This window comes from Strix aluco, chromosome 5 (genome assembly GCF_031877795.1).
Source record: "Strix aluco isolate bStrAlu1 chromosome 5, bStrAlu1.hap1, whole genome shotgun sequence".
Lineage (NCBI taxonomy): Eukaryota > Metazoa > Chordata > Aves > Strigiformes > Strigidae > Strix > Strix aluco.
In genome coordinates this window covers 82,455,142-82,470,796 of record NC_133935.1, presented here as the reverse complement: position 1 = coordinate 82,470,796, position 15,655 = coordinate 82,455,142, and the positions used below count along the sequence as shown (strand labels likewise).

The window sequence follows — 15,655 nt, the reverse complement described above, 5'->3', positions numbered from 1 at the left end:
GCTACCAGTAACTCAAAAGAGTAACTTTAAATTTAACTATTAATTAATACAATATCCAGCATACAAAGGAATAAAAAAAGTAAAGTTAAAATTCATAACCCTTGAAAGAAGATTGATGACTCCTGAAGAATTCAGATATACCCATTTAAAGGTGTCCCCTCTTTTCAAGTTTATAAAGATTTTTCTTTTTTTCCTCCTTTGCATTCTCAAAGCCTAAATAAAACACAACTCCTAGCTCTCTGCAAGATAAGACAAGCAGGTCTGATGCTTCAGCGCTCCAGAGATTATTTTGTAGACACGAACACAGTATGCTGTGTGATCCTAGTTCCAATCCCACAGTGCAAGTGCAAAGCGGTACAGCACACAATTATTACTATGAATATGTTAGAGAGCCTCCGCAATATTGCCCTTAGAAATTCCTTGCATCTGGCCACCAGTTTTGCTGGGTTGTTATCGTTATTGGGTTATTATGTATTATTGCATTTTGGAAGAATAAAAAGCCTTTTTCTTTCACTGTGGGGTTTTGTTTTTTTTTTTTTCAGATCTCATAAACAGAAACAATCTAATTTAAGGTTATACATTCCTTCCATAAGTGATAGCTAATGAAGAAAGCATGCATAACTTTACCTTTTCACTATTCTTGTATTTTTCCCAGCTTTTCAGCATCTTAAGCCATTTTGTAGTTCTTTCAATTTCAATATGCTTTTGCTGAAAAGAAATTAGAATTTTTTAATCTTTTAAAAATTAATACATTTTAAATTATTAATGTTTTCTAAAAAAATTGAGAAAAAGTTTAAACACAGCATCATCAACATTTTATTATTCATCTAAGAACAGCAACAAAGAGTAACTTAAAACATCCAAAAAATCAGCCAACCAAAAACTGAACAGAAACCCTTGTTTTCAGCACTACATAAAGAATTGTATGTTGTAACAGGAGTTTAAACACAAGATTTATAAAAATTTCTTCTCTACACATTGTTGGCAGCTACAAAAAAACTTCAGTTTGTTTTTACACTCGGTAAATTTTCAGACAAATAATTCCTGCTGCAAGCTTCTTAAAAGTTAGTTGACTTGGAAGTGATGACTTGCCCTAAACATAATTAAGCTACTTGATCACACAAACCATCCCTTCCTAAAAGGAACAAAGTACATGAACAAAAACAAGTGCATGCAAGAGCGACAGTGCAGTAGCAGAAGTGGGAATAAACTCTAATTCTGGACATTAAAAACTAGAAAGCCTTGTTATAATTCTCATCCTTGGCTTGGTACATTTTTACCTAAATGGCCCTATATCTTAACTTCAAGGATTTCTTCTGAAGGTAAGATCTACTTGCTTAAATTACATTACTGACAAGAATATTTCAGTAACAAGGTGATAAAAATGAGAATTCAAAACAAACCCCATCTTCTCAAAATAAATAGTTATATTAAGTAGTATAACATGTAACATAATAAATATGTGAATTCCACACTTCACATTATATATGACTTTAAAAGCATGGGACAGCCCTACTACCTTAAAGACTGCCATACTGCCTATGAAAACCTTGCTACAGTTGCCATTCTATTCTTGAATTTGGGAACCAAACAAGCATGTGGAATTAGTCCCTGAAATTTCACGACACTGGCTCTTCACAGCCAATAATCTGTATTTTGCTGGCTCCAGTGATAAAATTTTTAGCATGTATTTTTACAGCCCAGTTTTACATGCTGTAAAGTAGGCGAGGTGTCTCTGATTATACTACAAAATTAACTATTAACTGTATATTTTTAGACTTTTTTAACAACATTATTTCAACTCTTTCATAGTGCTTTGGAGCTGAGGATGAACACTGGAAAAGCTAAAGCAGAAAAACGTATCTGTGTGGCTATTGCTTTCTCTTCAAAGATGAATATAAACAAATACTTAGGCTTTCTTGTAAAGGACAGCTCCTCTACCTCCAACTTCAAATCCAGGGCTTAATAAAACCAGGAAGAACATTCAGTTTCATATGGTTAGTGATGCAACCTGGTAACAATGTAAGAGTTTAATTTCAAAGCTCTGTGGGATACTGAAAGCTTATTAATACTTTCATTAAGTCAACTTGCATTTGAAATGTTGGGGGAAAATATAAAATAAAATTATTACTTATTATCTCAATAGAATTCTAATTTTACTTCTAGCTTTTACTCATCAGAATTCATGCATTTTTTCTTGGCTATCAATGCAACAAAATGGGCAAAGCACTTTTTTAATCCAGGAGCCCAAAGCCTTGCAGTGGCAGAATTACAGCTTGATGACTGTTTAGGTCCACCCCAACCACAGTTCAGTCCATGAAGTATCCTGGAAATAAGTTTTGGTTTTTTAAGTTATTTTTATTTGAATGCAACTGACATAAGCCTGACAAAAGTGTAAGAAAGTTATGGGGAAAGAAGTGCCTCCACTCTTTCAACCTTAACATATCTAACTATTCATGTTGCAATCAACTGCCCACATTCTTGTTCAGGTTCCATGCTGTATTTGGTAATACCCCAACCACTTTCTTTTTTTTTAAATTATTAAAACCACTGAAGAGTTAGATTAGAGGGGAACAGCAGAAAAAACTACCACTTCCTAGATTTCCTAGGTTTCACAACACTGTTTCTGATTCTCCTCCACAATCTCAACCCCTTTAAGAAATAAGCATTTTTAACATCTCTTAAAGCAGATGTTCTCTGGGCATAGTTTAGATTGCAGGAATAACATTGCTATCAAGTCAGGAAAGGTCTCTGACTTCAACAGTTTGTTCAGATAATTGGTAAGAAAAATAAAACCCTATCTGCTCCCACGGTCTCTTTGTATGTTTGATCTACTTTCAAGATTCTTGGTCTTTTGAGCCAGAAGCTCATTTCAACTGTATGTTTGTTCAAGCTTTTATGTCTTCTGTATCAATTTATCCCAGTTCTCAAGCGATGCTACTGTAGTCAAAATAGCAATTATTTCTGTATTCTGCTGTTGAAAACTTTTAGCTATTTTTTCCCAGTCTGAATTATGTTCACTTTCATGTCTAACAGGTGCAACACTGAAAACATGGATAGATCTGACGCAGCTCATTGCAGAGCACGGGGATGCTGCTGCTGCTCTTTCAGGCAAGTTCCATGTAGCTGTCACCAAAAAGAAAAAAAAAATTCCTTTTATGTGTCTTCTGAGTACATTTTACACTTTGAAGCATTTTTGCCATTGGGAATAACAGAATCCCTAACTGAAGCAGAGAAGGTTTCATACTCTCATGTCAGTAAATAATACACTACCAAAAGCAAAAAAGCATGAAGTTAAGTTGCCAGCATCCATCTTTTGTGCAGCACCCTACCTTCCTGAAGAGCAAGTGTGCTAGATCTGAGGCATAAAGCAAAGCTTTAGCAGAAGCCTCAGACAAAGCCAGAATTCACTGAGCTGTTCCCTGGAGAATTTATAATCAAGTAAACCAAAGACAAAACAAAAATGACTTACAAAACATTTCACAGCACTTCAGGAAAAAAAAAAAAAAAAAAAAAAGAGAAGTCAGACACAGATTTTCTGAGGTCAGTTCTCTGTCTACTTCTCTCCTCTAGATTATCTTTCCTCCCCTAGTTTTATCTCAAATGTGCTGGATGATTCATCTGAAGCTTAAATAGTTCATAATGTAGGACAATGATTCAATGCATTTAAGTCACCAAATTGCCCAGCAAGGTAATAAAGCATCAAAATTACTCTGCATTCACAGCAATAACCCCCATTCTGAAAGTATTATGCACATGAACACAGACACAGAAAACCCAAGCTTAAGCTTTACACTAGGATGTATATGAAAAATAGAGATTCAAAAGTCACAAGGATACACAACCTTTTACATAAATTGCAAGTGAAATGAAAACATGACTTGGGAATAGTTTTTAAAACTCACAAGTAAGGCAGAACTTTACATTATGCTACATTAACAAGACACACTAATTATCCTATAAATGGTATCTTGAAAATTTGAAGATTCAAACACCGCTGACAGAAGACAGATAAACCTTAAACCAGCAGAGGTCAGGATATCATCAGGAGTATAACCAGAAGTCTAATACAGGAGCATTACTGTAGGACTATAAAAAGACACTAGATTTGCAATTTAACATTGATTCAATAAATACAGTTTCTATGCTGACATTTTGTCTGAGACAGCATGAATACAATATGGGACAGAGAACTGAAGACACTGTTTTCCCCCAATAATTTAAGGCTAACTACAAAGCCACAGTGAATCAGAGCTTCAAAACACATATACCACAACATTGCAAGCTCCCTAATATTTATTCTCATAGACTCACCACCCTGCTGTGTCCTTCTGATGGAAACGAAATTATATATACACTCACTACATTATTAAATGTTATGAAACGTGGCAGGAAAATGCACCTATTTCAGGCTGTGTACACAGAAACACACATAAATGCCAAACAAAAGGGACTCACAAGTTCCCTTTTATGAAAACTGTTTCTTACTAGCCCTATACCGAAGCTCAGAATAACCCATTTTCAGAAGTATTGCTGCTCTTAACACTCAGGGAGCTGAACTGCTTTAGAACAAGTCACTCCATCCCTTTTCCATGCACTCTACTGATTTGTGCAGCCAAGAGGGCTAGCTTTAAACTTACAGGTTTAAATATTTTATCCTGAGTTTTCTGATGATACAGAAGATCAATATGGACAAACAAGAAGGATCTGGTCTGGTCTTGGAGATAATAATAGGCCTGACAGACCAAGGGGAAATACCAATAGCAAGTAGGCCCAGACGAGTAGAAATTTAGTTCCCAATGATTTCAATAAAAGCCTTCCACTTTCCCAAAGCATCAGTTCCCAAACTTCTCCTCCAGTACCATCCAGCAGCAGAAGATTTTTTGGACTAGGGCCTGCACCAGCTGCTGACAGGGCTTGCATGTCCAGAATACACCTGGCTGGTCAACTCAACATTACAAGGGAGGTTCACGGTTCGGTGGCAGCCAGGATATTTGTCACCATTTAGCAAACTACATTCCTCAGGGGACAGTAACATACACCTCAGCATGAAAGCCACCACCTCACTTGGACAATCCATCCATCCAGCACAGCTGATGACAGGTCATGAGACAAAGACAATAGTTCTCACTCTTTCAGGGCAGAGCCGGGTGTGATCTCTTAAACTTGCTGTTTTCTTTACTAGGCCATATAACGGGTGATGAAAATTCATGTCTTGTTGCAACTAGTAAATGTAAGATCGTGTGGGCCCCAAGGGATCTGTGGGTGAGTTAACATGGCCTCAAGGACCACAAGTCTTTATGGGACTTAAAACGTGTTTCTTTGGGAATGCAAATCATTAAAATGCTTCACCTCCTCATTTCACAACGATTTATATTAAAAAAGTCTTAAATCTGTAAACATTTACTTCCTAGTCAAAAAAACTGGAAGACACTGGACTTACCTTTTCTATTGCTGCATCATGGACAGGAAGCTCCTCTGGACTGAAAACAAAGACAAAGTTCATATTACTCTTGGTTAATCTTGGCATAAAATCATTTCTGCATTATGATGTGAATTCTTACAAGTAATCTTTTACAGTAGCAATATGTAGTAACAAGTAAACAAGAATTCTGAACTTTAGAGAACTAAGAAAATGACACACAGGAACCCTTGGAACTTACTTTTTAAACACAGTAAAACTCACAATATTTTAAGTACAGAACTAAAATTATTTCAGTCTTAAACCTTCTAAATGAAAGTAGCTGCACAGCTTCAAAAGACAAGCACTTAACAGAAAGTTTATTTTTTCTTTACTAAAAGCTCCCTGTGCTGTACCACTGAACTGAAACCTAAGTGAACTGTTTGTTTTGTTTATTACATCATGCTACTGTTAGCTGAAACACACCTATTCAAGGTTTTCCTCCTTCACTACTCTGTCCTGTGAAAAGCACTGAGACTTTGCTTGACATAGGGGAGTTCACTTCCATTTTCTCAAAACTACAAAACTCACTCTGAGCAAGAGGGAGGAGGTGGTAGGAAAAAAAAAACAACAAAAATCAGTTTTATCACTAGGTCTCTAAATAATATTTAAAAATACAGTCCTTTCACTTCTTCACCTAACTCTAAAAAGGCAGGTTATGAATTGAAAGCTTGAAAAGCAGCCTTTGAAAAGACACATTTTCAGACTTCATATTATTTTAGCTTCATTCTGAGGGCTCTAACTTCTGTTATTCTTATCAAAGAAACTTGTGTTTTGCTTATCAAAAGTAACTGGACCACTTTGATGCCAAATGAGCCTCCCTTCCTTTGCCTGCATCATCTGCAGCTTCTGAAAACATAGCAGCTCATCTGTAAGTAGCAAGGCTCCCTTTTTCTGCTCTACAAATCAGATAAATAACACACCCAACAAAAGCCTGTTTAAAAGGGACTAAAAAGCAAGCACTATGTGAAATCCTTTTTTAAAATAAATTCCTAGTGAGTCTTGATATGGTGAAAAAAATTCCTACCCACATCATTACAGCTTTCTATAGTGAGGACATTAAAACCCAGTATTTTAGACGTATCAAATCTGTGCAAGGGCAAAAAAACACTGGGGAAGGCTACAAAAGTAGTTGCTGCTGCAGTGAATGTAAGACCAGTCTGATCCAAAATGCTTGATTTACATTTGATCTCATTTATTTCATTTAAAAGATGTGGTTTCAGATTCAGAAGTTATATTTGAATAAAGAAATACATTTGAATTACTTCATCTAATGGAAAAGCTTGCTCCAATCAACACATTCTCAGAGACCACACACACAAGTCAAAGTTTCCAGTACACAGCCTAGAAACCAATTTAAAAGCCAAGAGAGTGTTCCTTTTGAACAGCATTGCAAAAAGCACAATCCATTCATTTAGAAGCACTTTCCAGGTATCTGAAAGTTTTCTTGACGAACAACATCAAAATAAAAAAAAAAAATGTGATTAACATCTAACACACTAGAAACAGCCTACATTCAGTGTTACCTGAGGTTGTAAAGCTATAAAATTATTGTGCACATTGCCATATAACTGAATTAACGAACTAAAAGGAGGCCTTTTGTATGCCAAATATCACCTAGAAATTAAGCTTATTTGAACAGAAGTGGAAAAATTAAGCAAACGGGAAGAAAAAATTCAATTTAATAATCTGCTTGGGGAGTTTTGTTGTTTGAAGTACAAAGACTGCTAAGCCTTTCAAATGTCACTTAAAATTTTCAATTCTTTCATGACATTTGCAGGCACTGTCTACCTCCACCAGAAGCATCAGTCTCACACAGCAAACCTCATTCTTTGCGGCCCTACAAGATCACACCAGCAGCTGGCTGCACACACAAGAAACTCTTTTTTTCCTCCAGACACCACGGATCTGATGGCTCTGCATCCCTGCGGACTCACACCAGACACAGCAACTCCTCTGCTGGACTGGTACCACTTGACATCTTATCTTCACATTTGCTGATCTGGCATGGAAGCTAATCACATGAGAGATTAATCAAGTGTTATTTTGTTACAAAGGAAGAATGAATCGCAATGATTTATTAAGGAATTACTCTGCTAATTTTGCAAGTTTACCATCGATGTGTAAACAAAAGGTACAGCTGAACCTACCCAGCAGTCAAAGAAGGTTCTTTTGTCCTAGGAAGCAGACATCATACTCCCTCACTAAATTAATCCAGCAGCAAATTTATGACCACATTCCTCGTTATTTCTTTAGCTGCACAGCTATGCACTAATACCACATACCTATACATTTTAAGCACCGAAATTCCACAGAAGCACATTAAGCCAGCCCCATGTTTTTATTCCCCAAGATGCTGCTGGCCACTGAGCACCAGGAAAACAACGCAGAAGCTGAGCAAAATGTCCCAGGCTGCCCAGTAACTCACTGGACTGGAAGGAAGAAGTTCCTGGAGATCTTCCTCTCAATTAATTAGATTGCACTAACTACGCCCACGTATTCACATACATAATATTCAAATCGGCAAATCCCTGCAAGGACTGAAAGACACAGTGGGCAAACAAACTCGCTCAAGCCCCTAAAGATATTTTAAACAAATAAATTTCCATTTAGTGTATCTGTTTTCTGTTCAGAAGCACCTTATAGACTTTTTTTCCTAAAAAGGATTAGGTGGGATGAGACACAAAATCAATTAGTCTATTAATCAATATAATTTTATTGTACCTTTTTTCTTTATAATGATGAATCTTCCCCTTCCTTCCCCAGCCCAGTCAATCTACTGCTGTTACACCTTCATTATTTCTTTTAATGTTGAATCTTCTCCCACTGTCCCCAGCCTATTTAAACTTGTATTTTTCGATGTTCTTTATCTGTGTACTTCACCAAGTAATAATGTGAAGTAGTAAACAGTAACAACATAATATAACCACATCTTGCTTTAAGATGACTGTTTTCCTTTTAGTAGCGCGAGTAATATTCATTTAGGGGATACAGAGAAGAACAGGACTGATTAATGTAATTAGCTCAGAATCATACAATACTTGATATCCAAAAGAAGAGTTACAGAGACAGCTTTTAATTTAACTCAGGTAAACAAGGTCTCACTTAGCAGAAATGATATCTTAACACTATTGTCCATAAAGGAAGATTCAAACTTGGTATCTTCATCTGTTTCACCATACAGGCATCAAGAATCATCACACCTGGTACGTGCCTTTGCCCCAGGCATAAAGACTAGAGCTTCCCACTGCAGGCTGGGCAGCCCACACAGCAACCACCTAACAGCAGCCCAGGGGCTCTGGATGTCACTGCCAAGCAGGTCTGGTGTTACAGCATTAAGAGAAAGGTCTGAAGATGTTTGTCTACAGGTTTGGGAACTGCAAAATGCTGGGACCAAATCCTAACTCCAATAAGGAGCAGGGTCCACATGAAGGCATGCTGGGTTTCCTACTAGAAGGCTCCGCAAAGACATTTCACTGGGAGGAAGTCCTAGACTCCCAAGATCTGACTGGAACTCAGGACCTCTACCTGTGGTCCTCACTGGTGGAGGTCTGCAGCACTGGCCCAAAATCTTCTTCCTATCTTTCAATCTGGACTATTACCACCTTATCCTGAGGATTATAAAGCCTATAAATGCAAAGAAAAGGGATTTCATTTTGAAGAACAAGGACTTGATTGAAAATGCTTTTCTTACTATCTAATAAGTGATGAATAGATTTTACATTTTTAAATCCACCATGGTGGCTAATACTGGTTTTCATTAATTTTTCAAGATAACTTAAAAGAAATATTAATCTTAAATGCATAAATATCTGACTCTTCGGAACATTAAACATGCCTCTCTCTGATTTTGACCACTGAGCTATGTGTTGTAATTAGCCTCCTCAAGTAACAGTGGTAGTTTAAATAAATCGAAAAGTCTCAGACTTAACAAGCTTACAGTCACCTACCCACTGCTGCTGTTTAAATCAGTCTTCTTTAAACAGCACTTTGATACATTTGTTCCATATAAACACAAGGAAAGACTTTCTCATATTAATCACTCATCAGATGTATTCTTTTCCTACATTTGTATTTAAATCCCAAATATGTTACCTGCTGGCTCAATTCACAGCGTTTTCCTGCTTGCAGTTTGACTTCAATAGATTTAAGAAATGTAAAAGCTCCTCTATCATTTGCAACTTCAGTTGAGGATGGAAGACATTTAGTGCAATAATCAGCAGTCTCAATACGCTGATATTCCCAGAACTGTAAATTCCAGAGGATCAATTCAATTCTTCACAGTTCCAAGTTGTACAAACCCTGACAGTCAAAATTGACCATAATGGACTAAAAATCTTTATCACAAAGTTTACTTGTCCACAAAGCTGTTACCTTCAAAATTTCATTGTAAGGTGTACTTTCATTTCTCATAACTATTATTTCAAAACATACCACTTGCCTAAAAACCCTCTCTACTTGCTGTAGTCTTTCTTATCCCAGAGAGAATTAGCCAGTGCACTGTGAAGAACCTTGGGGTCCTTTATCCTGAAACATGTTGCACGAATAACTGTGATATGTGCAAGTCATTATTTAATTTTAAAAGTCAATTAAATTCAATATTCCTGTATTACTGAATTCACTATAACATGACTATTAAAAAACTCAAATTCTCACAAAACCTGTGGTGCAGTCCCTATGCAATAGTTTCTCAAACTATTTCTCAATTTTCTCATGCTCTTCTCAAAGTTCTGCTACATGCAGTAGCATCACCTTGTATCACTGCATGAACATTTTAACTAGAAAGTATTTTGAAATCATATTTGGTATCACATATTAAATACAATGTGGGAAGAGTTTCTTGCAGAACACTTATCTTCATGGTCTCACCAACTTAATCATGAAGAAACAGATGCTGTGCAATCAGTTTTTCATTTGTGATGCAATGTTAAGTGTTTAAATCCATGAGGAAAACACTTGCTACTACCCAGAATTATTTTGAAGCAATTCTTAAAAAAAAAAAATAAAAAAAAAAAATAAATCAGTCATTTGTATCATTTTGAAGCTTCTATGACCAAGGAATTTGTGAGTGAAACATCCAGAAAAACATAAGTAAAGCATAAAACTCAAAAGCAACAGTATCATAAAATAAATTTATGAAGAGTGATCATGCACAGGTAAGATATGAGAAGGAAGGGAAGAATTCAGTTGACATATCTGAACAAGAAAACTTTAGTACAAATGGAGTTGTTTTGCTCTACAATATAGAACTCACATTGTAACAAATGACAACATTTCAGTACTCAGATGTACTAGGAAAAAGTAAATCCTCCAAGTATGAACAGTCTTTAGGCTGTGTAATTTGTCAGAAGTGATTTGTAGGAGTCTATAGCTTTACTAGGCAAAAAATTAGTATCTTCACACTGGGAAACCAATTCTACAACAATAAACACTAGGTGTTCTCTTAGGTCTGCCTCCCTTTCAGTGTCTGATACAGGGCACATAAAACTGCCAAAGCAATATACACTATTATGGATAGTTACAACAGCGCTTTGCAACAGAATACACCTTATTTTATATACACATATACATACTCTTTCCAGGTATATATATGTACACACACATACACAGATACATATACTCTTTCCAGGTAGCTTTTTTTCCTCATGTCATAATATACATACTGATCTTTGTTTTAGAGTTAGCTCAAAAGTGCTTCACAATCATCTTATAGAAGGGAAGATAAATAAGACTAATTGTGTAATTCATAGGACACGCAGCATTGCTACTTATGACTATTTTTATGTCTGCATTATGTCACAAGGTGGACTACAAAGCAAACTGTTTTCTGAAGTCAACTGAAAGAACGTCATTAACCATTATAAGTAGAAACAATACCTATGATCAAGTTATTCTACTCTTTATAGCACAAATCTAAAGCACAATTTAGTGCTGAATTCAGATCATTCAGTCCAAAGAAGTTAGTTTTCCCAAGAACTCTGTTTATGGATGATTGCTTTAATCCTCCAACCTTTAAATGGAAATTAAAGGCAATAGTATCATTTTCAAAACCAATAATACATCGAAAAGATTTCTGAAAATATCAAGGAGAAATAAAGCAAGCTGTTTTTTAAACTAAATGATGGATTTTCCACAGATAAAATTCTATGGATCACTTCTTTCTTTCCATTATACGTTTTACTTACGTTAACTTACAATTTTGATGGTGTGTGTCAAAATAATTGGAGCTCTGCTACTGTAATCATCCACTTTGAGTTTTCACCAAATAACCTCTGCACAGTATGGGGGTGGTGACTACAGCAGATTAAGAAACAGCTTTCATAAGTTTTGTTAAAATTCACAAGCAAGCCAAAGCAATTAATTAACATACGGGATAAGCTAATGTGATATTCCACAATATAATTATCAGGAAATATGCTGCAAGAAAGAATTTAATGCTGGCAAAAGATTGGATTGCATGTGATTTTGTGACTAGGTTTTAGTTACAATTATTATTTGTGGATTCTGTGGATGTTGCTGCCAATACGCACAGCACAGTGCCATGAACATATAGCTCCTGTCCAGAAAATCTCTGAGAATGTGCATTACTTGAGATGAGATAAAATAAAATCAAAAGATTTATCAAATTCAATTAAATCTCAAAGCGGTGAATTTTTAGTGAAGTGCTTTCCTGCTTGAGAAAAGATAACTTCATTGTAAAGTTTTTATTGCCAATATAAAAAACGATTGAGAAATTCACAGCAATAAAAGATACCCATATTTTCACTGCCACATGCTAAAATATATGCTTTCTTGTGTCTTTAGTAAAAGACATGTTCTACATGCAAACTTTAAAGTTTTCCCAGCTTACAATCAGAAAACCTTTGAGAAAATCTATAATCTGCTTAATTGAGCACAGCAGCATTTCTAGTGATTTCTGATGTCACTTTAATTGAACATAAACAAACACTGAAGTTAAAAATGAGTTCTCAGAATCACATTCCAAGTGTTTCTTAAAAAAGATAAAATTAGTCTAAGCTACCTTAAAACTCTCAAGAGGCTAAAAGACAAATGAAAAAGAAGGAATCTCTGCCTTGCTTCTAATTTACATTTGATATATAAATGTCTAAAACACCTAGGATTTTTTCCTTGAACACATATATATATATTTTGCTTTTAAGTAAAACCTTGCTTGAAGGTTAATTGCTGTACACATCACTTACACTATCTATTAATAGCGATCCAGGACTTACATGTTGGCAGCTTCATCTGTATTAAAATTCATGTGCTATGCAAAGCGTATTCCAACATAAATTAACTAAGATGGGAGTGTTCCAGCAATATATATTTGTTCACTGCTGAAGCTCAATGCTTTATGTACCTACGCTTGCTTCTTTTATGAAATAATCTTCTGCAGTCTAAAATTCCATTTTGGTGGGTCTTTCACTTGGCTTGAGAGTAGCAGCATCTTTGCACTTCTAAAGACTGTCGCCCCAGACCTGTTTTAGCACTCTTAATAATCAGTGCGAGTGAAGCAAACTCTGGCCATTCCCTGTATTCAGTTACTTTAATCTTCTGTAAATGCTAAATATAGTAGGAAATACATGTGGTAATAATGATTATGTTAAATCCTTACATTTTACGGCTTAAGCAGTAACTCGAAACCAATGCGTTATGTATGTTGTATAAATTAAATCATATATTACCATATTCAATCATTTTCTGAGTTCTGCTACCTAATAGCTCTTTTCATAAAAGGAAGTGGTTCATGAATTCCTAGTACACAGCGGGTGATCTTTTACTCAAATCAAGTAGCAGCAGCTGTTAACACAAACACACTATTTGTCCCTAGTTGGCAGAATTATCCTGCAGCTTACTTTTGTGTTTGCAATCAAATCTGCAGGATTGCATTCACCTCATTTCTTTCTGTATCTGCAGAGGATTGTTGAACTGACAGCCTGAACTAATTCAGCTAAAAGAATGGATTTAAAATTCAAATTTCAACTCTAGTCCTAAGAATAAGCTAAAGAAATGGGTACAATTGTGACAGAGTTTTAGGAAAAAAAACCATTCTATTCTGAATGATAGAAAATAACAAGACTATTCCTTTCTTCCATGGGAAGGACCTGCATGAAAGGAGTAGGACCAGTATATGCTAGATCATCATGATAACACAAGAGGAAAAAGAAAAAAAAAATTCAAAACCCCTTTCAAATTATTCTTAAAAAAACCCAACTTTCATTAAGATGAACAAAACTGAATTAAAGAGAAGGATCTCCTAAATGCTTTTGTAAAGGAACTGAAATTAGCAGTCCAAATTACAGAAAAATTTATTAGTGACTTCTAGACACATAGATATTAAAAAATTATTGCGACCACGAGAGCACAGCACATGGGCAAAGCTGCTTATTTTCCAATGGAAGCCAAAATTAACTAGACAACAAAAACATGGCTGAGAAACATACACCTAAAATCCTAGCACTCTCGTGGCTATAAATACCAATGCAGAAGGTAGGTTCTTCAGCTATTGTTCGAATTACAGGTGGTTGGCTTCTTCTCTTCAAACAGGTCCAAAATAGGTGATTTCAAGCCTTGCATAAAATGAGCTGATTCTGGGTTCAAATAGCCTCCTTAGCTTACAAGGTTCTAAAGCAAGCCTGTCTCGGACAATGATCTAGCCAAATCCAGAAGTAAGGCCCTTCCTCCTTCTCCCGCTGAAGCTCTACCACCAAGAACACCAGTGGTGTACAAATACTGTAAGATCCCATATGATTGTGAAACTCACAGGTGATCATCTGGGACAGAAAGTCTGGTTCCTCTCCCTTCTGCTAAGTTTGTTTTAGCCAATTTTCATGGAACAGCTTTCAAATAAATGACCATTTCTGCCATCAGGCTGGCAAAAAAGACTTCTTTAAATAGCAAGTGAGGAAAAGCAAACAGCAAAAGCATTGAAGAATTCCTCAGAGCAACTAAAACACATTCTGAAGCAACATTTCTGACCACATGCTATTGCAAAATGAGACAGCGATTTAAGGAAGCAATTACTGCAAATTGCCATAAACATCTCATGTTTTTAGAAATAAGTTCAAATGCACCAAATGCAAAGCAAAGGATTGCAATGCAACCACCACCATAACTGGAGACGAATGCAGAGATCAAAGTTCACTGCCCCGTGGAAGCAGAGCTGTAAACTAAAACAGTCAGAATGGATGACAACTAAGTTAAAATTTACAGCAAGTCCAATGTACTCTTCCACTGTCAGTGATGTTTAAATAAAACTGCCTGTTTACCTTGGTCTCTGAAAGGTCTGTCTCTGAAACTTAGCCCCATCACTTCACAATTGCATAGTAAGCAGAGATTCATTTCAACTTATCAGGAGTTCAGTAACTGATAAATAGTAAAATCTGTAAAACCTCTTCATTAATTGTTTATTATGATCCATCACTGCTGTGTTTCCAAACCAGGCTTTGTCATACAGAAATGCAATTTAAATATTCTTTTAGAAGTAGTTCCCTGTGAAAGCATGCAAAGAAAAAAAAATGGTCTATTGCTAGGAAGATGGACCTAAAAGAAAAAAAAAGCATTCTGAATCTCAATTACTAACCCAGGAAATCTTCTACGTTTCTCCTTAAATAAAAATAATATCCTCAGTGTACATTAGAGCAAAAGGAAAAAATGTGAAATAGAGCTGAAATTTGTGGTTGTTTTTTTTTAAGCAGCAGTTCCTCAGTATGTCAATCAGCAATGAATATTTCAGAGCAAAATTAGTCCAGGGAAGTATCACATATGAGAGGAAAGAATCCATTGCACACAATGCAAGACTACAGTGGAGTTTTCACAGTAAATCTTTATAAAGTCACATGAAAAATTCTACAGTCACAATGTGGAATATTCATATAAAAAAGAGAATTAAGAGAAACACAACTTTTCTCTAGCATCTGAGATCTGAATTTTTTTTTTTTTTAATAAAGGTTTGTCTTCGGCAGCTGAAAGTAGCTGAACTTAGCACAATTTTTTCCCCAAGGGAGGCAAGAGTTAAGCCACTCTCCTGACAAGCAGGTCTGACCCTGTCTCACAAAGCTGAGAAGAAAAGAGGAGGAGAGGAAAGTGACAGCAAGTCTCTACTGAATGACCAAGATATATGAAATGCAGTAAGATTTAGATTTATAATTGAACTGTTAAGAATAAACATCTCATTGCTCTTTTAGCACATCA

The 15,655-nt window shown here is 35.8% G+C and overlaps 1 protein-coding gene across 4 annotated transcripts in view; it reads right to left on the bottom strand.

Moving 5' to 3' along the window:
- The window catches only part of USP6NL (USP6 N-terminal like), a 133,052-nt gene that overhangs the window by 45,857 nt on the left and 71,540 nt on the right, over nt 1–15,655 (bottom strand). For all 4 annotated transcript variants that reach the window (XM_074828022.1, XM_074828021.1, XM_074828023.1 and 1 more), the window contains 2 exons: nt 5,444–5,483; nt 628–708 (listed from right to left, as the gene is read on the bottom strand). In XM_074828022.1, the coding sequence (XP_074684123.1) occupies nt 628–708; nt 5,444–5,483 (121 nt within the window). The remainder of the gene's footprint in view (nt 1–627; nt 709–5,443; nt 5,484–15,655) is intronic.